The sequence below is a fragment of the Tubulanus polymorphus genome, chromosome 3, assembly GCF_964204645.1.
Source record: "Tubulanus polymorphus chromosome 3, tnTubPoly1.2, whole genome shotgun sequence".
In the NCBI taxonomy this organism is placed as follows: Eukaryota; Metazoa; Nemertea; class Palaeonemertea; order Tubulaniformes; family Tubulanidae; genus Tubulanus; species Tubulanus polymorphus.
In genome coordinates, this window is record NC_134027.1 from 27,272,537 (window position 1) to 27,294,736 (window position 22,200).

Here is a 22,200-nt window from a genome sequence, read left to right on the forward strand (position 1 = left end):
AATGCAATATTTTATTTATATCACAAAAATGTTGGCCTTTATAAACCACCACACTATTTATTTGAAGCAGGGATGATACAAAATATTATACCGGTCACTAGTCAGGTACAAGTAGTTTATTTACATACATTTACTACAGAACTGTAGTAATTACCGCAATTCACAGCGAGATTACACACATTTTTCAACCATTTATGTAAATGCTTTACAATTCAGAAAAGACAAATGAAAGCTGAACAAATTACGTATTTATCAAGATAAATTCTTCATCATTTTGTGTTTTCGCTGCACACAGAAAAATCAATACAATCACAGCCAGTAACATCTTATATACTGAATAATCAATTAATACTAATCCTCACCAAAATCTAGCTACAACTAAATATCATAATTCTAATAATAGACTCTACTGAATACTATCGAGTGATCTAAAATTGAGTGCTGTTTTTTTTAAACTGGTCTAAACCTCCTCCATATTACCATTATTCATACAATGGAACCTTGTTATAGCAAACTATATAGGCCCAGAAAATCTGTTCGTTAAAACCGATAGTTTGTTATATCCAGTATGAAATAAGTGAAATTGTGTTACTTATTTCTGTTATATCTGATGAATGGTATCCGAGTTTGTTTTAATGAGGTTCCATTGTATTAACATCAGAAATCAGATCTTTAGACCTGAGTTCCAGTTGACTCTTTCATTCATAATGTTCTAACCTTGTCAGAGTTAAAATACGAACTCGGTCTTGAGCGTGAATTAATTCAATTCAAGGGAGCAGGATCCAGTTCTACAGTTGTCAATTAAGTTTGACTCTAAACTCATTTCTAAATATTTGACAGGTAACTGGCCTGGAACCCAGTGCAGTAGTGTGACATGTGTTTATTTCAATTCTAACATCGCAGCGCGTGATAACAATTTCATTTCACGTATCATTTTATGACTCGGATGTTTATGTATAAATGATTCAAGTTTCTGACACAATGAAGAGAGAACAGCCGGCATGTGTTCACGGGTAAGAGCGTTAGAACGATCTAAATTCATCACCGCTTCAGCTACAAATCTGAAAATATTCAACCACAAAATCAAATGAATATCAACTAATTTTTCGTAATAGTGGACTATTCATAGAGTATGCGTACGTTTAAGGTAAGAATGCTTCAATCCATCTTCAGAGATTTATATGAAATGAATATGGAATATTCTCGTTAAACTGACCTGTGTTTGAGTTCAGTATTAGATGAGAAATCGGCTGATAATTGTTGTATAAGAGACAATAGAACCGGCTGCTGAAGAGGACACGGTGTTTGACCGAACACATTCACTGCATCCATATTCTCACAAACAAACATCACTAAACTCAAATCTGACGCTGATAATGCCTACAAATCAATCATTATACCGTATAATATAATCATTTCAATCAAATCAATTATAAATAGTGAATACAGCTGCTGCCGGTAGATTGTCTGAGATTGTGTAGGAGATAGACAGCAGATTGTCTGAAGGGGTGCAGGGAACAGACCGCAGACTGTCTGAGATTGTGCAGGATACAGACAGCAGATTGTCTGAAGGGGTGTAGGGTACACACATCAGATTGTCTGAGGGGGTGCAGGAGACAGACAGCAGATAGTCTGCAGGGAACAGACAGCAGATTGTCTGAGATTGTGCAGGATACAGACAGCAGATTGTCTGAAGGGGTGTAGGGTACAGACAGCAGATTGTCTGAGGGGGTGCAGGAGACAGACAGCAGATTGTCTGCTGGGGTTGCAGGATACAGACAGCAGCTACAATGATAGTCTTTAATGATAATTCACCTGTTGAAATACAGAATTAACTTGTCCTTGATGAAGTAGATTAAGGAGATGTGATCGCAATGCTTGTGGATCAGTAGGAGAAGGAACAGGAGTCATAGCTCCTGATCGCATCGCTTGCGTCACGCTATCCGTTATCGTTACATGTTGAGACTGCATCGCTGAATCCACTTCTGATTTGATAATCGTTTTAATTTGAGATAATAACGTCTCCTGTAACCTGAAATATTCAAAACATCGCCAACATTTATTACACTCTATAAACTAAAGCAATATCATGACGGCGACGACCTGGTTCAACAGTTCTAGCTTAATTATTTGACTATAAATTTCCTATGCTTTAACTTAAAAGTGTAACATGTTAACTAAACTGTGGAACTACAGTCAAATTCAGTTAACTCGTCATTTGGATAGGCCATCAATTACTGAAGTCATCTCTATTTTTGAGTCACAATTTGTATTTCTAATTCAATTCACTAAGTGTAAGTCATCATTTGTATAAGCCATCAATTACTGGAGTCATCTCTATTTTTGAGTCTCAATTCGTATTTTTTAATCAATTTGCCAAGTGTTAGTCATCAGATGGATAAGTTGTCACATTACTGAAGTCATCTCTATTTTTCTAGCCCCATTTTGAATATTAAAGTAACGTAACCATTGTCATAACTGAGACATCTCAAGCAAGTTTTCACAGTATAAAACACCGACCTGTTAACTGAACCTGTAACACATTGATCGATATCTTTCTTCATAGTCGTAATAACAGATTCTTGAAGTTTTTCAGCGTTTCGTTGAAACGTGTCGATTGATGATTGTAATTGAGTTAACATCGGATCACGTGAATCCTGTTGTTTACGTCGTAGCTGTTCTAAATGACTTTCTAACTGCTGCATATCTATAAATAAAACCAAGAGCGGATCTAGAGTCTGATTCAGGGATTCCCCAAAATAGTGCATATCACAAGTAGACAGAATCCCACAATAATAATGGAAAAACAAAGTCCAAAAATGCAACTGAAGCTAGTGTAGTTTATTCAATGTTTTGACAATATCCTAATAGTCATCTTCAGGAATACTGTATTCCTTGAGCTAGTGCAGTTTATTCAATGTTTTGACAATATCCTAATAGTTATCTTCAGGAATAATGATCATTATTCCTGAAGATGACTACTAGGATTCAGTCAAAACGTCGAAATAAACTACACTAGCTTCAGTTGCATTTTTTGACTTTGTTTTTTCGTTATCATTGTGGGATTCTCTCTACTTAGCTTCAACACGGATCCATAGTGTTTTATCAATTGTGAGGGCATAACATATAATTAAGGGCACCCCAAAAGAAAACTCATCGGAGAACATTAGAGTTTTTGGAAATAAAGAGAACAAGTCTATGAATCTAAATAGTTGGCTATCAGTTCGTTATTCTTCATTTTCCTGTATTAGATTTCAGTGCAACGTGATCTTTTAAAGAGGGGAGCGCTCTCCCTGCATCCCCCTCTGATTTACCTCTGACAACTGACAGTAAAAACAGCAAATAAAACCAAATATTTTCATGTTTCAATGTTTTTAAAAACTTACATTCTCTTGTTCCTTGTTGAAATGCGTCGTTAACTTGTTGGAACATATTTTGGCAACCTTTCTCGAACCAGGGAATAACTTGAGATTGGAACGAATCTCGGTATGTAGCTTGTATAGGACCTTGTACGGCTGCACTGACCGCTTGACCAATCGCGTCGATCGTTTGCTTAAATATACAACAATTTCAAATACAATTTCAGATACAAAGCCACCTTCGAATGAACCGTAGCTATACACATCTTAAATGTCATAGTTTGTATGCCCCTCAGTGTTGGAGACTTGATAATTAGATGATTTACAAATTTTTGAGGGTCACTTTTGTAAATTACATATGTTTAACCAGCGATATAGCATAGTTACGTGGTTGCATGACTGCCCAACATTCATATTCCTCGACTAATCGGGACTGGCAAAATCAAAGAGTTAAGGAACAGCAAGGGAAACAGAAAATAATTTCATTTTTGTCCGAATTGGAAGTGTGAGTTAGGTGAGTTAGGGCTGTGAATATTTTACCTTGGATCGAACCATTTTGCCGATGTGTTCTCTCATCAATGAATCTGTAGTTGTCAGTTTTTGTCCGACCTCGTTAAACAGTTGATCTTTAATCGGGTCTAAATTTCTCGTAATTCCCGGAATCACGTTCGTTTTAATTTCGTTATGAATGATATTTTCCAGTTTAGCTGATACTGTATTATTCACCGACCGAGTCACGGCGTTCGCCAGACGTTCCTGCTTCTGTTTCTCTTGATTTTGACGTTCGTTTTGTAACTCGTGAAATTTAGTTTCTACGCAAAACAGTTAAGAAACGTAAAGAGTTCAATCACGAAATTACTAACCACAGATAAATCATTCCGAGTGTTGAATGATAGTATGAAATCTCACACTTTGAGCTCAAAATGCTTCATTGAGCTAGTGTAGTTTATTCAAAGTTTTCACTATATTCTAGATGTCATCTTCAGGAATACTGTATTCCTTGAGCTAGTGTAGTTAATTCAACATTTGACTATATCCTTATAGTCATCTTCAGGAATACTGTATTACTGAAGATGACTATAAGGATCTAGTCAAAATCGCAATTAGATATCAACTCAAGGAAATATTTCGGGCTCTTATTTTTTCATTTTCATCGTGGGATTTCGCATTAGTCACAAAATTGATCCGTGTATAATTTTCTAATAAAAGGATACTTTGCTCCTCGGAAAGTCTGTCAATTTTTCCATCAACGTGACGCGTGATCTGATTTTGTAAAGCTGGTAATTGTAGTTGTACTTGGTGTAGTTTTTGTTCTAGTTGTTGCCCGTGATGCATTTCACGACGTAGAATTGCGATTTCTTCTTGTTGAGATTGAATCATACTCATGATGCTGTCTAGTGATGTCTGTAGTTTATCTAGTGATGAACGATCTAATGCACTGATTACTACAGCACCTGTACTATCACTACAACGAATAACATAAAACAATGATTGAAAAGCCTGACCGAGCATCCTTTATCGTAGAGGCTATTTCAGTTACAGATCAGGGCCCAGTTCCACAGTTGTGAGTTAGAGTTAACTCAAATTTTAACTCGGAACTGTGGAACTGGACCCAGGAAATCCTAAATTCCCCCCAAAGTCCCTGACCAAAAAATCTATGATTAAATTATAAGATATCCTCAGTGGGGGCTGTTTCTTATCAAGCGGTTCATTGTACCACTCATCACCAGCAAGAACAACAAGACACCAAAAATTTTAATTTCCTGATTGTTAAGATATCCTCAGTGGGGGCTGTTTCTTGACACTCATCACCACCAAGACACCAGAGAGTCGGAATTCCCCGACAAGTAAAGGGTCGGTTCCGTGATTTAGTGAATCTTACCCGCTGCCGGTATGATGTGTAGTAGATGAAGGAATCGCTGATTGCGAACTTTCCTCTTCCCTCGCCTCCTCAACTACAACTCCATCTTCCTGATCCTCTTCAACTCTTACATCTTCCTCATCATCAGCATCATCGGCTTCATCTTCATCGTCATCTACATCATCGTCATCTAACTCATCGGCACTACCAGCACCAGCACCAGCCCTGTAAAACATCAATTTGAAATTATCCAATATTTCATACATTTGAACGATTTAAATTTGAATATTTCAGACGCACGTTGTTTTCTTGAGAGCTTCAACTACTAATCGTTTAGCTTCGACGGTAACATCCGGAGCTCGTGGCCAGATTGAATGATCATAGGTCTTCTTATCGTAACCTGAAATAAACAACATCGAGCAGCATTTAATGATGAAGTTGATTTGTTGAATTGGGAATACAGCATCCTGTTCCGGCAGGGATTCGAACCTGAGGCATCGAGATTGCCACGGTACGAAACCCTGCCACACTAGACCGATTGCACAGCTTAGATGATGTCATTATCAGCCAATCAGATATCCCGTTTTATTTCAGCACAGGTTTTCCCATTTATAGTTCTTCCTTCAAATTTATCTCAGTGATTATACAACGAGCAATCTGATTGGTGCCGCAAGTTATCGTGTGGCAAAGCAGCGCGTGTACCTGCGCATCCGGTCTAGTGTGGCAGGGGTTCGTGCCGTGGCTGAGTGTAGCAAGATGCCATCAGGTTCAAATCCCTGCCGATGGAGGATGGGAATACAGCAGACAACGCTCTCAAGTTGGATTATTTAGGAACTGTAGAAATGTATCCGACTTGTGGAGTGATATCTGAGTTTGGTACCATGTATTTCATGAACAGTGTAAAAAAAAAATATCTCAAACGTCTGAGTTGATAGCCTACTGTAGATAAATATTGGATGAAAACTGCAGGACCCGCAGTTCCACAGCTCTGTGTTAATATTTGTCTCAGAGTTAACTCATCGAAAATGAACTAATTCTAACTCAAGAGTTAACTCTAACTCACAACTGTGGAACTGGATCCTGAAGATCGCGACTGACCGAGAGTTTTAAATCATACCTTCTGTTGATTTCTTAGGTTCTAGTATTTCATTGACTTCTAAACTTGCTGAACTAGCGCTACCCATACTGTGTAAAGGTTGACGTCTCTGATGAGTATCTGTAGTAGTATTCACATAGTCTGCCACCCTCTCAGATGTCGCCAACGGAACATCTTTAGATTCCAGATTCACCTGAGACAGATAAATATGCGTTTTTCCCGTTGTCATGGTAGTGGCAGGCGGAGGCGGTACGGAATCTAACGATATCAGTTTCGGTGCGTCGTCTTGTAACGCTCGTGCTGATTGGTTACTGGTCGTAGGTGTCAGATCAATCAGATCGCTGTTAGTTTGAAACTGAGCTCCAGAATTCAATGACCTATAAAAATAACGAATATGATACATCACGAGGACTCCACAGTGTCCACCAGGTGGCGCTTCGCAAGGCTTGATTTATACAATAGTATCTTCTCGGGATATGAGATCTTCTGTCGCCAGTATCCAGCTCCTGTTGAAAGTTTGGAGCTATCCCAGTTTGGCTTTGAAAGAATCAAATTAAAGATCTTCTTAATGGTTAAGTCAGAAATTCCTTTAAGATTCTGGATCATTTAATATCCCAACAAAAGATTTTGCACCCTCATTGGGATACTGCCACCATTGCACCCTCATTGGGATACTGCTACCATTGAGCCCTCACTGGGAAACTGCTACCATTGAACCCTCACTGGAATACTGCCACCATTGAGCCCTCACTGGGATACTGCCACCATTGAGCCCTCACTGGGATACTGCCACCATTGAGCCCTATCAGTGATTTGAACTTACTTGATGCTAGTATCGAGAGCGTGTTCTTCACCGGGTGTAGTAGGAGGGAGTGGCATGTTGCTAGGTGATGAAGGTGATTGAGGTGTTTCGGTGAGTGTAACCGAGCTGACCGGTGACGGCATGACAGGCGTCACTTGAGTAAAACTACTACCACCGCTACTAGTTAAACTACTGCGGAAACTATCGAGAGCGTCCAAACCATCGGTTCCTTTTCTGCTATATAGAAATAAACACAGAGAGATACGTACAGAGAATTTCTGCATGAAACCGCTGACATTTTACATGATTGATAATAATTTACCTAGGACTTGATTTAAAAGCGTCAGGAGTTAATAACATCGGTTTACTATTAGACAACGAGGCTTCTACATCAGACGTCATAATATTCTCAACACTTAGATCAGTTAATGCATCTCTAAAACCTGTAACGTATCGAAATACACGATATATCAAATACTCATTGAAATACACGATGTCAAATATCAAAATACATAATATATCACATATAGAAACATACTATACATCAAATACCGGGGGATGTTGTGGCAAAATACGATATATCAAATACAGATATGTTAAAATACATGAAGTCTCAAATAGCCGTCAAAATGCATGAAATATCGAAATATAAAATATATCGAATAGATGATTAAGTAAAGAATATCGAGTTGTTTTACTTACTTTCATCTTGAGACATAGAACTGACTGATAACGCTGTAGGACCCGGTACCGATGATTCCGGTTGGAACTGTATTTGTAATTCCTGTAGTGCCCTGTATTATAATACAATACGTATTCATACTAGATGTGAATACAGAAAAATACAGAATGAAAATACGAATCTCTCTTACTTAGTATGAACGGAATACATCTTCACGACGACACCGATTCTACTTGCATCATCAACTTTAGTTTCACATCCATCTGTTTCATCATCTTCATCTTCTTCAACTTCAGCAGCTGAAAAATTAAATCATCTCCGTCCATTTTCGATTCAACGAAATTAAAGACAAAATTCTCAATTCATTGAACTTCAGGATGAAGTTTAATGAATCCGATTGATGCCGAAATCAATTCCAGATAATCTGAATAAATGAAGATATTGAATCGATTTTAGAATTAAACCTTATCTTTAATTGAAACTGGGTCAAGTATCCAGTTCCACAGTTGTGAGTTAGAGTTAACTCTGAGTCAAATCTTAACACAGGACTGTGGAACTGGGTCCTGGGTTTTAAAAAACCTACTTGAAACCAGTCGTGTTTTTAATGAAATCAATCAATTTTTCTCATTCTCATAAATTAAAATATCTCAGTTTTTCTAGTAGGAAAATTCACCTGTAAATTCTGAAGTATTATTATCGAGTTGTTTGCGTAGTTTCTTGCGACAAGCGTCAATTACAGCGAAACTGAGACAGGGTTGAGTGAGCAGGAACTCAGAGATTGATGAGATATGTGCCGTACCAGCTTCCCAATCCTGATGTACTAAACATACGTATAATACCTGTATTGAAATAATAACAAATAACTATGAAGTAAGATAAACTCACTACTGAGTTCATTATAGTTGTGAGGATCATTTTGTTGATGACTTATCCATAAGACAACTTCGAATTGAATTAGAAATACAAATTGAGACTCAAAATAGAGATGACAGTAATGACAATAAAGGCTCCACTAATATCCAGTTCAAAAGTTGTTGGTTAACTTTTATAGAGCAAAATTAAATCCATTTTCAACAATGTTTTAGCACTAGAATGATATCTATAACAGGAACGAAAGAACCAGGGGCCAGTTGCACAGTCTTGACTTATGTCCAAAAGTGGTCTTAAATCTTAAGACTGGTCTTAAGTTGTTAGATTGGCTATAGAACTATGTTGGTCTTAAACTGATCTTAAAAACTAAGTCATGATTATGCAACTGACCCCAGAGGCTGCAATCAGTAGGGCAGTCAGAGTCAACTGGTGGATAACTGCATTTTCATCGCGATGATTTTAAACTAAATATCGAGTAAACTGTACCTAGTTTACAGCATTCGGAAAGATTAGGTTTACCTTGCGTCTAATGTCGGTCAACAGAACATATTTCGCGGATAAATCGATCCCGAGTTTCAAACACGGATCGACTTGAAAATTCGAAGGTAAATTCGGAGGTGCAAAAAATCTGAAGAGAAATAATTTCAAAAACTTTACGAAGATGTTTATTAACAATGAGACTAGAACGTGTTGTTGGGTGTGTTAACGAACCGGATAGTCTGTAAACAAGTCCACGATTGACACGTCCAGATTTTAATCTCACGATTATTATCGGCACCGGTCAAAGCGAACTTCCAAAACTGAGATCTATAAATAAACAGACGAAATTCATAACCACATTTCAACTGATAACACAGTTTCTTATTAAAGTTGAACTGTGTAGTTTCTTCATATAGCTGAACCATTTTAATCCTTTTTCGCTGGCTAATAGCTTAACTTGCTGTTACTTGCCCCCGTTGGTGAAAATGTCTAGGGAACTAAATGAAAGCTCAAGTAAGTTAGGCTACATTATCCAGCCAGTGAAAATAAGTATAAATGGTTCAACTATATCTGAGTGAAAATACATTATGAAATAGGTGTGTAAACTATTGATCAGAACTTACTCAGGATTTTGATGATCATCTAAAAAGTAAATACACGACAAAGGTTTCCCTTCATGTGGTTTCCATTTATGTAAACATCTGTAAAATATAAGACGCACATTCTCAGTTTTAGTTAATAGCGAGGAATAGACTAAAAATCGTTAGTTTTCATATATTTTGATTTGAAGAAAACAACACACACTTGCACGTTGCTGAATAGAAACTAAGCTCACAACTCTTTGACTCAATTCTCTGAGCTATTTTCATAACTGATTTCAAAGTACCGGTAACAAACCTAGGTTTAAATTCACTGTGACAGTTTATAAATATCGCACTAAATGATGCAGTGTGATATATAAATAAAATGTAGATATAATGAAGAGATTGACGAACCTGGGTGGGGTATTCTCATACATATAAACCTGAAATACTTTCACTTCTCCGTCGAGACTCGCCGTAGCGAGAGCAGTGCCATCTGGTGAGAACGCAGCGTCTGCTATAGCCTAGAAAAACAAAACACTTGTTTTACACGCGAGTCTCAATAGAATCTAAACATCGCAACTAAACGATTTAAATACCTGTGAATGATCTTTGATCGTTGAATATCCGACCTCTATTTCCGATGGTTGGAAAGTTCCGGTTCCATATTCTTTTAGTATTAACTCGATATTCCACAATTCAGCCTGTGATAAAAAACAAGATAAGAATACTTGCACAGGGTCCCTAGAGGAGTTTTCAAGGAGAAAATTTCATCTTTTAAGGAGAAAACTTCATCTTTTGAGGAAGCGTCTGCATCACTTTCAAATCCCAATTACAGTAGACTCCTAAATCAGTAGTGTTTATTTCAGTAAACCGGTAATTAAATGGTTTTGTAACCAATTTTTTTAATGCCTAATTGGGTAAAAAAATCCCAACTCTACCAATTAAGGCGTAGTTTACTGTACAACTTATGAAGTATCTAATCGGATTTTGGCCATTTTGCACAAATTAAAGGAGTTACAAGCACTTTTGCATTTTGAAGGAGTTTTTTTTAAAGAATCAGCGAGTCGTAGGGGACCCTGTTCCGACGATTGACTATGAAATGTTTCTAACAAACTTACGATATTATCATGAGTAAGTACGAGTAATTTGCCGACATCTTCAGACGGATCAATATCATCGTCTTCGGTTATATCATCATCGGGAATATACGGACACCAGATTAACCGGTGATATTCTGTTGTTATTGATTTATCAGCTTGATTTATCTGCACCAATAAATTAGCTCTAAAACTTCAGAGTTGAGGAAATGATAAACGAATAATATCAACTTCACACAGGACCCCCACATAGGCACAGGACTCGTACATGGGCATAATCAACTAGGACTCATAGATGTCATTCACTCAAGTTATTTATTTCATAACAGCAAAGAGAAGTTTGTTCACTTAGGCACATGACCCTTAAAGAAGGGTGCAACCCTATGGGCACAGTGAAGTTGGGCTCATATCAATTTTTAAATTCAATCAAGTTATTTTTACATAAATAAGGAATTTTGAATTTGAATTGATAACAGTAATGAGTGATTGTTGTAACTGTTAGAATAGTCAAGGATACTGTATCGATTCCGAGATTGTTTCCTGAATTTCGTAAACGTATAAATTTCCGACTTCGTCGACAGCTCCGAGTAAAACTTGAGGCAGATAAGCGAACGATATATCGATAACTCGTCCGGTAAAACCTTTCAATAGAGCGCGATCCGCTGTCTTACGATTGATCAATCTGACTACACCACCAGTTCGTCCTGAAATATCACATCAATCTTATAGAATTTCAGGGTCTGATCTAAGCACTTGCCCAGGACAAGTATATTCTCATGAGGGCAAGTAGGTTATCATTATCACTTGTCCTCCGGGCTAGTGCAATTTTATGTCTCAAAGCTTTTTGCCAATCGATACAACAGTTGGACTGCTTGCGTAGGGCAAGTAGATTTTTGAGGGGGCCAAGTAAAATTTCAGATATGCTTGCCCGGGGGCGAGTAGCTCTTATTCCTTAGATCGGACCCTGGAATTTCAAGAGGAGTTAAGAATTTAGGAGTTTATGAGGAAGAATTTGTGGAGAAAATATGAAGACGTTCGCATCGTGGTAATATAAAGTATTCTAAAGATAATATAAATTCTAAATGACAGACATACCGTTTTTTTAACACTTTTCAGGGTGATTAGGGGCTCAAGAAGTTTAATGTAATTTCTCCTATCAGTCTAGAGAGTTTTCAAGGAATCAACGTCAGTACTGTTAAATACCTTTAAGCACGTATGCGATGATAACTCCATTTTTATGCGAAGCGACCAGATTTCCCGTGTAATATTTCGACTCCCAGTCGTAGTTAACGGCAGGACTAATCTTTACCTATAAATACATCATTCAATCAATTCAAATCTCCGGCGACAAACTGACATTTGTGACTCATGGAATACTTTATTTTCAACTTTTATCAAAAATTTCATTTCAGTTTCTGAATTGCTCATATTAGATTTTCAAGTTTAGGTGCAACGAACTGAGGTCTAAACATTTGATATATAAACGGCCAGGAAGGTGGAGAGGTAAGGGGTTCGAAGGATTGAGGGATTAGATCCGTTTACCTTATTACTCCCAGCTGATGCTTGCGAAGATCCACTCGCTGTGCTAGATATGATTGATACGTCCTGACCGTAAACACTAAAACTATTAGCATTATCGGTACCTTGTAATAAACTACAAATATACGAATCGTTAATTAAAATCAATCAGAAAAATAAACTGTAAACGATGATAATAATTGAAGGTTGTTTTACATTTGTTGTCGCGTGCAGGAATTTCCGCCGTTGAAATTATGAATGAAATCGGAAAAATCGGCCATTTTTTCAGCGCTTGCTCCGTTACTGCCAGTACCGGTACTGTAGCTGCTGCTCAATAAACTACAATTCAAATTAAATAACGTTTTTATTCATGCGGTAATCGTGATCAGAGGTTGAGATGGTAACTTATGAAAATAAAATAAGTTTCCTTTAGTTAACAATTTATTTTCGACATTTCATCGATATCCAAATAAAAATAATCATCTTCAGAAATATAACAAAATTCCCGAACAAAAAGTCAAAATTATGAAGAGACCAACTATTGTCGAAACTTCCAATCTTTAAGCAAATGAAACCTTTTCGGATGACTCTACTTTCCGAGAATGCAGGATTTTTGTCGTCGACTCTGGCCATCTGAGTGGCGACTATCGATTGATAAGATCTAACTCATGAATTTCCATATGACTAACTGAATATATTTTACTTAAAACTATAAGGTTATGATTATATACGCATGCGCAGAGGAATGAGAGACGTGGGTGATGCCTGGAAATAGTCGTTTATCTAAAGAGAGTCGAATTACCGTAATGCCTGAATGAAAGTGTACTGATAAGAGCGGTTCAAACTATAAACTAGAGAAAGAATTGTGTCACCGACAATTTTTATATCATAGTTATGTTGGAAATAGCGGTTATCATATTACCTTGTATTGATGTTTGTATTTGTATCAGTTGACACGACTCCTGAACCTACAAAACATCAAATATATTAAGTTTATTAACTGTATTTGAAATGTTGCAACTGCACCACTTAATGTCATCAGCTAGAGTCACAGGGACTTGACACAAAAGGATTTTGACTCCAGTATCCTAGGTACTAAAATCCTTTTGGCAAGTCCCTGTGACTAGAGTACTTTAATTGCAATATCAGTTACAATCATTGTATATGAAATTTGAATTGTGGAATTTAACACATGCTAAATACAGGCGCTAGAACTACAAGCTGATGGTGTGCGGGTGAAGAAATAAACTACTTTTTAGCCGACGAGCGTCTAACATTATATTGATCTTTCTCTCTCCTGATGCGTATATATGCCAAATTTGGATGTTGCAACGTATTGTACGGATAGGCCTACAGCCTACAGATACAGCCTACAGATACAGCCTACAGATACAGCCTATAGATACAGCCAATAGATACAGAAAGTCAAGGAAAACCTTTCAGATAGATTTTTCGATGATAGGATTTTTAGCTTTACTTTTAGTCTTGCGTAGCCGTCGTACTTTAGCAGGTATTTATTACTTATATAATATGAGTTCAAGTGTTAAAATCGATAGGGAAAAAATAGAAAAGTTATATTTCATGTCATCTCGGTTGATCTCGGTAAAAAGGACGACCGACCGGTGCGGTAGGGAACCCGGTGACGGTGTAACGACTACTGGTATTCACACTAATCTACCTATATCACTCCATAGTTTCACAGAGTGTAGACCATGTATGGTGCTGGAACATGGTAAAATACATGAACTTTTAATTCATCATCTGAGACTGATGAGGAGATATGGGATGGGACTGGGAGAGAGAAGAATGCAAAACATGCGGACCCAACAAAAAATACTGAAGCAGTCGTGGTGAACCAAGGTGAAGGAAATAATTTCGGAGATCCTACCGGTGTTGGGAGATTTTCCAACTTTCAACAGGTCTTTTAGAAGCAATGTAGCTTCACTTGAAGGATCCATCAACAGCTAAATACTTTCAGAAACTCGAGATATTTTATTCGTGTGAATATCGAATAAAAAAGAGAAAGAGAGTCCGCCGCACAGTCCATAAAAAAACGGAAGCGGCTCACCCGAAAAACCAAATATCCGGCAAGTCGACGGATAGTTCATATACACCACGGTCATCTATATCATTGCTGTTTGGGTTCGAGTCCTGCCCATATGACACAAAAATGTGGATCCGTGCGATTTACTTTGAATATGGAGAAACTCCTCCAACGAATTTTAGGACAAAGTTTACGGCCATTGCCCTCATGCTGCGGGATTGAACTAAAATTTTCGTCCAGTCTGTTTTCGGGTGTCGGTTTCCATGTGCCCGGCGGTCCCCGAGCACTGGCAGCACGGTGGACTCCGGCGGATTCCGGCTCCCCACTAAGGCCGGGGGAGGAAAATGTTGGCGAGAAAAACAGGCAAGACTAATGTTCTCACTCAATCGAGAACTTTTGTTTCTAAAGTCCAAGAGTAAATAATCGCCTAACGACCACTATAAGTCATCGGCGTGATTCATGGAATCTACTACGTATTTCTCATATATATAGTTCACTGATATAGCGTGATTCAAATACACAGAATTCAAATATTTCTCATGTACAAATCTATTCTATTGCCGAGACAGTGAATAAAAACTATTTCAGAAAGTTTCTTTCATGACAATTTCCTGCACAGATTAGATGGGTGTTATTACGTGCAGATGATTGTAGACTTATCGAACGCGGTGTGAAGTCTTATTTCACTGGGAGCTGATTGCCGCACTGCTGCTGCTGCTGCTGCTGCTGCCGCTGCTGCTGCTGCTGTTGAAGTATGAATCTTACATCTCAGCTCACATCCACCACCACGACTAAGTCTCCTCAATGTGTAATACCACCAGAACGATGGGATCACGTGTTTAGTTTCAACATTTACCGTTACGGATATTCAACAGCTTCAATTCTAGGACTGATTCTAAACTCTGTTTCTATTGTTATATTCAGAAGGATCGGTCGTTCCACTTATCAAACTATTATAATTCTTGCCTGGTTTGATTTACTGTTTCTTGTTTCAGTGTTTCTTCTTTATCCACTTCGTATTATTATTGTTTGTATATGCAGCAGCTCCTATAACCAATATCTTCTTAGAGCCTATGATGATTGGTATTTTGGACACGAAATCATAATATGGGTGCTACCATTATTTTATACATTTCAAACTGCCAGAAATTGGACCGTTGTAATTGTAAATTTTGAAAGACTTCTGGTTGTCGCAAGTCCGCTGTATTTCAGACGATTCTGGAACAAAAAACAAATCACATCTTTATCGGTTTTCAACGCATTTTTTTCTGCAGTTTGTAACTGGCCATATTATTTTCCACTTTATTTACCCGGAAGGGCCACAAATCATTGTGTTCGGGGATTATTCACAATGGGTGCATTTGGAGCCAAAACAACTCGAACTCCGTTCAATTATCACGCTCAGTACGCGTACGACTTTACTTATTTGACATATATGTTCATGTGTGTAATTGTACCTTTTAACGTCTTAATAGCATTAAATCTAACTTTGTTTGGAGTCATGATATTTAGAAAACGAAATCAAAAGAAACAATTTCACACGGACACAGCGGCGACCAGTGAGAAAACTCAAAATACATCCGCTGAATTGAAAATATTAAGAATGGTTCTCATGATTGTATTGATGTATTTTATATTTGAAATACCGGCATCTTTAGATCGTGTGTTAAGTCTCTTCGGTGATAGATACGGATTACTCCATGGTTTATCTGAAGATGGACGAATGGTCATGCGTAAAGTAGGAATTTTGCTCAGTGTTTTTGACTCATCCGCAAATTTCTTTGTTTATTGCGTAACGAATGAAACATTTAGAAAAACAGCTAAACAAGTTTTACTTATCAATTATCTGTGTAATTCACAGTAAAACTATCATGTCTCGGGACAAAGAAAATAAATCAATGCGTTCTATTTAATTAGCGGAATCTCGCTGCGACGACCTCAGAACTCATCAATATCCATTCTTACAAACATAATAAATTCCAGCCAAATCCTTCTGACGGTTCGGTTAAATTTCACCACAAACATGCATTTTCTAATGCATTTTCATTATGACCTTATATTTATTTGATCAATCATTCATCTTCAAGAATCGGATGAATTTTTGTATCGGGTGAACCACACCCACTATTCTACTATTCTGAAACCACCTTTTTACCATCGAAGATCAACTGTTTTATGGCTTCGCGTAAATTTCTGCGACAGCGTCAGGAGAAAGAAAAGTCCACTGGTCTGTCTGTAGCCGTACGATGCCCTAAAAACCTGTTCATCATACCTGGCGGCGGATCTGATACGAAACATTTGTTACGGGTGTTGTAATAGTCGGTCTGCCGAAGGTTCAAAATGGGATATTACGGCATTTTTGTTAATGGTTGGCTACATAAATCCAGCGATAGATCAGATCCCATAGTTTATATTAGATATGTTATAGATCCCACAGTTTATTTAACTGTTGTTCTGTGACTCTGGGGTACTCATATTTGGTATACTGGGACCGGTTCCATAGACAGGGCTTAGACTTAAGACGGAACGGTGCGCAAGCAAGTGTTAAATCATATCGTACGTACAAAGAGAAGGAAATTATATCCTTTAAATTTTTACAGATTCAGCAATATTTCACCCGCTGCTGGTTAACGGGAGACATTTCACCCGATGCTGGTTAAACGGGAAACAAGCAATGACTATAATTTACCGAAATAGATGCATGCGCGCGATATCATCGTGTGAGCATCGTGGAAAAGATACTCCTCTTTACTCGACTGACTGGTCTGATACCACAGTGTCCAGATAAACTAGATAAAACGTGAAGACATTGTAGGTTAAGCTCGGTTTATTAGGAGTCGAGATTTCGCTATAGAGCAGAGCGGCCTCGTCCGACTGTTTTCGAAAATCTTTTTCCATGTTTGTTGGATTTGTCTAGTTAAAAGATATATTTTCTTTTTTTTGTAATAAAGAACTACTATTCAAGATAGATTCCAAGGTACGAGTATTTTCCGGGCAAAGAATAGAATGAATATTGGACAAATACAGAAAGATATGAAATATATGATAAACTAGGAAGTGGTGGAACTATAATAACACGTATGTCAACCCGGTAGAATTAAAAGTTAACCGTTTAAACAAATAGCAGCCTCACCGAACTACGCGTCACTTATCATCCAACACGGCGGTCATTTTGAAAGAGCATTCTCTAAAAGTCGTCCCGCACCATCGTAGAATCTATGGGGCTACCGGCACGCCCCCTACCTGTAATAGTCCCGCACTACCCGAAGAATCTATCGGGTTACTGGCACGCCCCCTACCTCTAATAGTCCCGCACTACCCGAAGAATCTATCGGGTTACTGGCACGCCCCCTACCTCTAATAGTCCCGCACTATCAGTAGAATCTATGGAGCTACCGGCACGCCCCCTACCTCTAATAGTCCCGCACTACCCGAAGAATCTATTAAGTTAGTTTTATGTTTACTACTAATTCCCACCGATTTACGGTTTTTTAATTCAGACAGCCATTTTGAATGACTCATTTTTCTACCCATTTTATCCTCGTGTTTTTCAAACTCTTGCATTTGTTTTTGTTTCCGGTCTCTGAGACGTTCCCGCCTGCGCAGTAGTTGCTGTGAGCTTATTTCGTCCATCCAATCCTCGTAAAGTTTACCAGACGTCAGACCTTCCATTCTCTCGATCTTCACTTTATTTTTCAGTTCCCGACCTGAGATTGTTCGCTGTTTTTCGAGCGCGATATTTCTAGTTAGTCTGTCGCGTAGATACTCTTTATACGCGTTCTGATATTGATTAGGATTCTCATAGTAAGGCTCAACCGGGTCATCACTCGCGAGAATAAAAACAGCTTCAAATCTTTCACGTCTAGTTTTATATTGACCGGAAGACGCCCAGCCGCCATTTTGTTTTGAACGCCGACTCCTCTTCATTTGAAGCCACTCATTGAATTGTTGCTCGTCCAGTTTTTCGCCTTGTTTTTCTTGCCCGTGATTGGAGCTTGTGTTTTCTGTGGTAACCGCCAAATCTTTCTGAGTTAACCACCTTTTAAAAGCCAATTCATTTCTTTCTGCACGTTCTATATCGATCGGTCTATTGTCATTATTAGGATGGATTTTCTTGCATAGTTTAGTATTTCTCTCGTATTGGAGATTAGCGGTTACGCTGGCACGCGAGGAGGTTACACTGGCACGTGAACTAGCGATAGACGAAGCTGATTTAGTCCTAGGTTGATGATGACGTCGCGTTGATGACGAAGTTTGAATCGATCTGACGCTCGTGATTTGTCTCTCTGATTTCTGATTATATTCTGCTTCGATGATGGTCATTGAAGGGATATATTTCGGGTTTGGTGTTTCTTGTTTTTGATTGGTCGGTTCTTGTTGACGGGTACTATTTGCATGGCGGATGTACTCCACTGTTGAGGCGTACTGCTTTTCAACTGGAACGTTTTGTAAAGATATGAATTCAGCACTATTTTTACACGCGTAGTGATATTTTGAGAAGTGGAATTGAGTTTCATTTTTCTGCGATGGAGCTGATTTACACCGTGAAGTTTGTACTCTCCTCCGCTCAGAATGAGTTTGTAGTTTGCGAGTTCCAGATCGGGTTAAACCAGTCAGCGCATGCGTAGCGCTTGCCGTTGATCGATTTGAGCTCACTGATTTAGGACGAAGTGACGTCATGCGGTCCTCCGACTGTCGGGAACCCGTCATATTATCAAAACGGGTACCAGTCAAAGTCCAGCGATGTAACCGTAGAAAGCGTTGGCAGTTGAACGCTCCCGATTCCTGCGCATTCTGGACTGGGGTCTTGTGGAAGTTACTTTTCGAGTTATAGGTGGCGCCTTTAGAAATGAGGTATTTCAACAATGGCAGGTGATTCTGTGCTGCAACAACGTGAATAATAGAATGTCCGTGATTGGTGGCTCCATCTATATCACAACCTACAAAATAATACCAGACGTACCTAGTACAACAACAATGGTTTTAGGAATTGTTTTTTTTTCACCACATGGAACTACTGTAAACATACCTGCTTGAATCAGCAACTCACAACTGCTTCTATGTCCCAGAAAACAGCTTATGAACAAAGCTGTGAAAAGTCTTTTTCTGAATATGACTCGAAGTTGTTCGTAGTTTCCTGATCTCAATTCGTCCGCAGTAAACAACATCTCACTGTTCTCTTTGTGAATAAAACTAACATCGTTTCCCCAAACCATGAAAAACAGTTTGGTCCACGGTGGGCGGAGCTTCATTCTCATGATGCAGCTCATTGGTGCTTTCGGATCTAGAGTCAGTTGACTGGTGTCACTCAACTGTTCACGTGGCACGGATCGTTCTAATGTGTATATATTTGAAGGAATTCCGGCTAATAGCTCAAGATACCCTTTTATATCGTCTATGGTTATACCTGAATGTACATTGCGTAGACTGACTACGTCTCTAGTTGGTAAAACGATAAATATGATAAATCGTGTTTGCTCAATCGGAGAATGCTGCCTTATTGCTGTCAATTCGGCTTCAGTTTTAAGTGTTGGTGAGTTTTCAGGAGACATGACATCCATTTGACTGGCCCTGGAACCAATCGTTACTGAGATGACTTCATCATCTTCTTTATCATTTACAATGTCGTCATCACTTTCTAAGATCTCTGTTATCCCAACATCACCCTTTTCAACTTCGTTTCCTGGCTGTGCAACTTCTAATATCTCGACTTCATCTTCGAGTATTTCATCTCCAGTTTCAATTGTGCCTTCTTCAGTTAGTTCAATATCTAGTAGTTCATCTCTAGATTGTTCCACTTCGGGTATTTCTTCTCCGGGCGGTTCCACTTCGGGTATTTCTTCACCGGGCTGTTCCACTTCGAGTGGGCCATCCCCAGGTTGTTCCACTTCGAGTGGGCCATCTCCAGGTTGTTCAACTTCGGGTATTTCATCTACAGGTTGTTCCGCTTCGAGTGGGCCGTCTCCAGGTTGTTCCACTTCGGGTATTTCTTCTCCAGGTTGTTCAGCTTCAAGTATTTCTTCTCCAGGTTCTTCAACTTCGAGTGGGCCATCTCTTGGTTGTTCAGCTACGAGTATTTCATCTCTTGGTTCTTCAGCTACGAGTAATTCTTTTTCAGGTTGTTCTGCTTCCAATGTTTCATCTCCAGGTTGTTCAGCTACTAGTATCTCATCTTGAGTCTGTTCAGTGTGCCCATCTTCAGGTATCTCATCACTTTCCTTTGCGCCCTCAAGTTGATTTTCTGCTTCGTTTTTATTCGGCCCAATGACTTCCTCATTAATTTCCTCCACCTTTGGTAATTCCATGTCTTCGTAGATTTCCGTTTTCTGTTCGTCATTATTTTCTTCACTATCAAGGATTTCATCAATCTTTCATAGAAATATAAAAATCACATTAAGAATAAAACTGTAAAGATATTTTTTGTATCCACTTTTCTGTAGTATCGGCAGGAAGTAATAGTTACCTGATTGGTATTGGTTATATCAGGTGTGACGTCAGTACGTTCTACATCTTCTTTGCGTGCAGCAAGTATAGTCTCTTCAGAAACATTGTGGTCTCTATTAATGTTTTCAAATTCAGACCTGTCGTCAGAAACTGTAAATGATTCCATTACAATACTGTCACTGACAGGTGTTTGTTGATCGTCACTGAGTGACAGTTCTATGTTATCCACGTTCTCAATCCCAATCGATGAAGCATTGTCTTTTTCTGTAGTGATATCATGAAGTAGGTTATGAGTAGGATCAGAAAGGTATTCTCCAAGTTCCTCTTTAACCTCCGCTCCACCTCCCTCTTCAACCTCCGCTCCAAGTTCCTCTTCGACCTCCGCTCCAACTCCCTCTTCAACCTCCGCTCCAACTTCCTCTTCAACCTCCGCTCCAACTTCCTCTTCAACCTCCGCTCCAACTCCCTCTTCAACCTCCGCTCCAACTCCCTCTTCAACCTCCGCTCCAACTTCCTCTTCAACCTCCGCTCCAACTTCCTCTTCAACCTGTTCGATATCGTTGGTCTTAGAATTAGTATCATCCTCATCAGACTCTTCTTTCACTAATTCTACATCTCTTTCATTCTCATTACCCTCAGTTAAAATAACTTCAATTTCATTTTCATCATTCCCATCAGCTGGATCTGTTGGATGTGAATTATCCCCTGGATCCTCGTCTATTTGTTCGTCGATAGTAACAGCAAAATGCTCAGCAAAATGAACCCGTTTTGTGATCACTTCCGCCGACATGTCATCCACTTCCGCCGGCGAATCTTCCACTTCCGCCAGCGAGTTATCCACTCCCACAGATAATTCATCCACTTCCTCTGATTCTGATATTTCGGCTGAGTTCACATTTTCCGAACTGACCACATTGACCGGCGATTCACGGGTGAGGACTCGTTCAGATTCTGCGGAAGCTGCCGCGGCTGCGCACTTAGGACATTCATGATTAGTCGCCATTATTCTGAAATAAATAGTTTTGTTTTTATTATTTGTGTGAAATATTACACAAACTAATATCGCTACTGAGTAAAGTGTAGTTTATTACATTGAATGTTTTATTTGAATATGCTTTGTTTTTTTTAACGGATAATGCAGTTTTCTATCAGTAGTACAAGAGCCATTCGGTGAGTCATCTAATCGATCAATGTCATTTCATATAGTTTACTTTACTTTATTTCTGAACAAATCGTATTTAGAAATTTAATTATTCTACGTGTAAAGACTCATTCACCTGATGAAGCTTCGAGATTCATTAGTAGCGAAAGCTCGTGCGTCAAGTAAATAGTTAACCTATATAGTACTACTCGTCTTGTTATT

The 22,200-nt window shown here is 38.7% G+C and overlaps 1 protein-coding gene across 2 annotated transcripts; it reads right to left on the reverse strand.

The window, feature by feature from the left end:
• Window positions 1-38: 38 nt before the first annotated feature.
• LOC141901995 (enhancer of mRNA-decapping protein 4-like) lies at window positions 39-14,406 on the reverse strand. Of its 2 annotated transcripts, none has more exons than XM_074789610.1 (27): window positions 14,238-14,406; window positions 13,272-13,317; window positions 12,566-12,688; window positions 12,374-12,485; window positions 12,035-12,140; window positions 11,349-11,535; window positions 10,853-11,018; window positions 10,331-10,435; window positions 10,146-10,255; window positions 9,774-9,851; window positions 9,382-9,477; window positions 9,190-9,298; window positions 8,474-8,639; window positions 7,991-8,099; window positions 7,821-7,912; window positions 7,441-7,561; window positions 7,140-7,352; window positions 6,338-6,693; window positions 5,521-5,620; window positions 5,242-5,445; window positions 4,574-4,824; window positions 3,900-4,171; window positions 3,387-3,552; window positions 2,521-2,707; window positions 1,816-2,032; window positions 1,217-1,380; window positions 39-1,061 (listed from the first exon to the last, which is right to left on the reverse strand). In XM_074789610.1, exons 1-27 carry the CDS (start codon window positions 14,305-14,307, stop codon window positions 881-883), a joined length of 4,107 nt encoding a protein of 1,368 aa, XP_074645711.1. In that variant the 5' UTR covers window positions 14,308-14,406; the 3' UTR covers window positions 39-880. The 2 variants fall into 2 exon arrangements, with proteins under 2 accessions (XP_074645711.1, XP_074645710.1); XM_074789609.1 differs by having other exon boundaries at window positions 7,140-7,355.
• Window positions 14,407-22,200: the final 7,794 nt, after the last annotated feature.

What these genes read in the sequence shown, in the direction of transcription:
- LOC141901995 (XM_074789609.1), bottom strand. Translation starts at nt 14,307, where the DNA reads ATGGATCCTTCAAGTGAAGCTACATTGCTTCTAAAAGACCTGTTGAAA. An exon ending in CGATCAAAGATCATTCACAG is followed by an intron (nt 10,256 to 10,330) that starts GTATTTAAATCG and finishes TTGTTTTTCTAG; the next exon opens with GCTATAGCAGACGCTGCGTT. An exon ending in GCAAAATGGTTCGATCCAAG is followed by an intron (nt 3,553 to 3,899) that starts GTAAAATATTCA and finishes TGTATATTTAAG; the next exon opens with CAAACGATCGACGCGATTGG.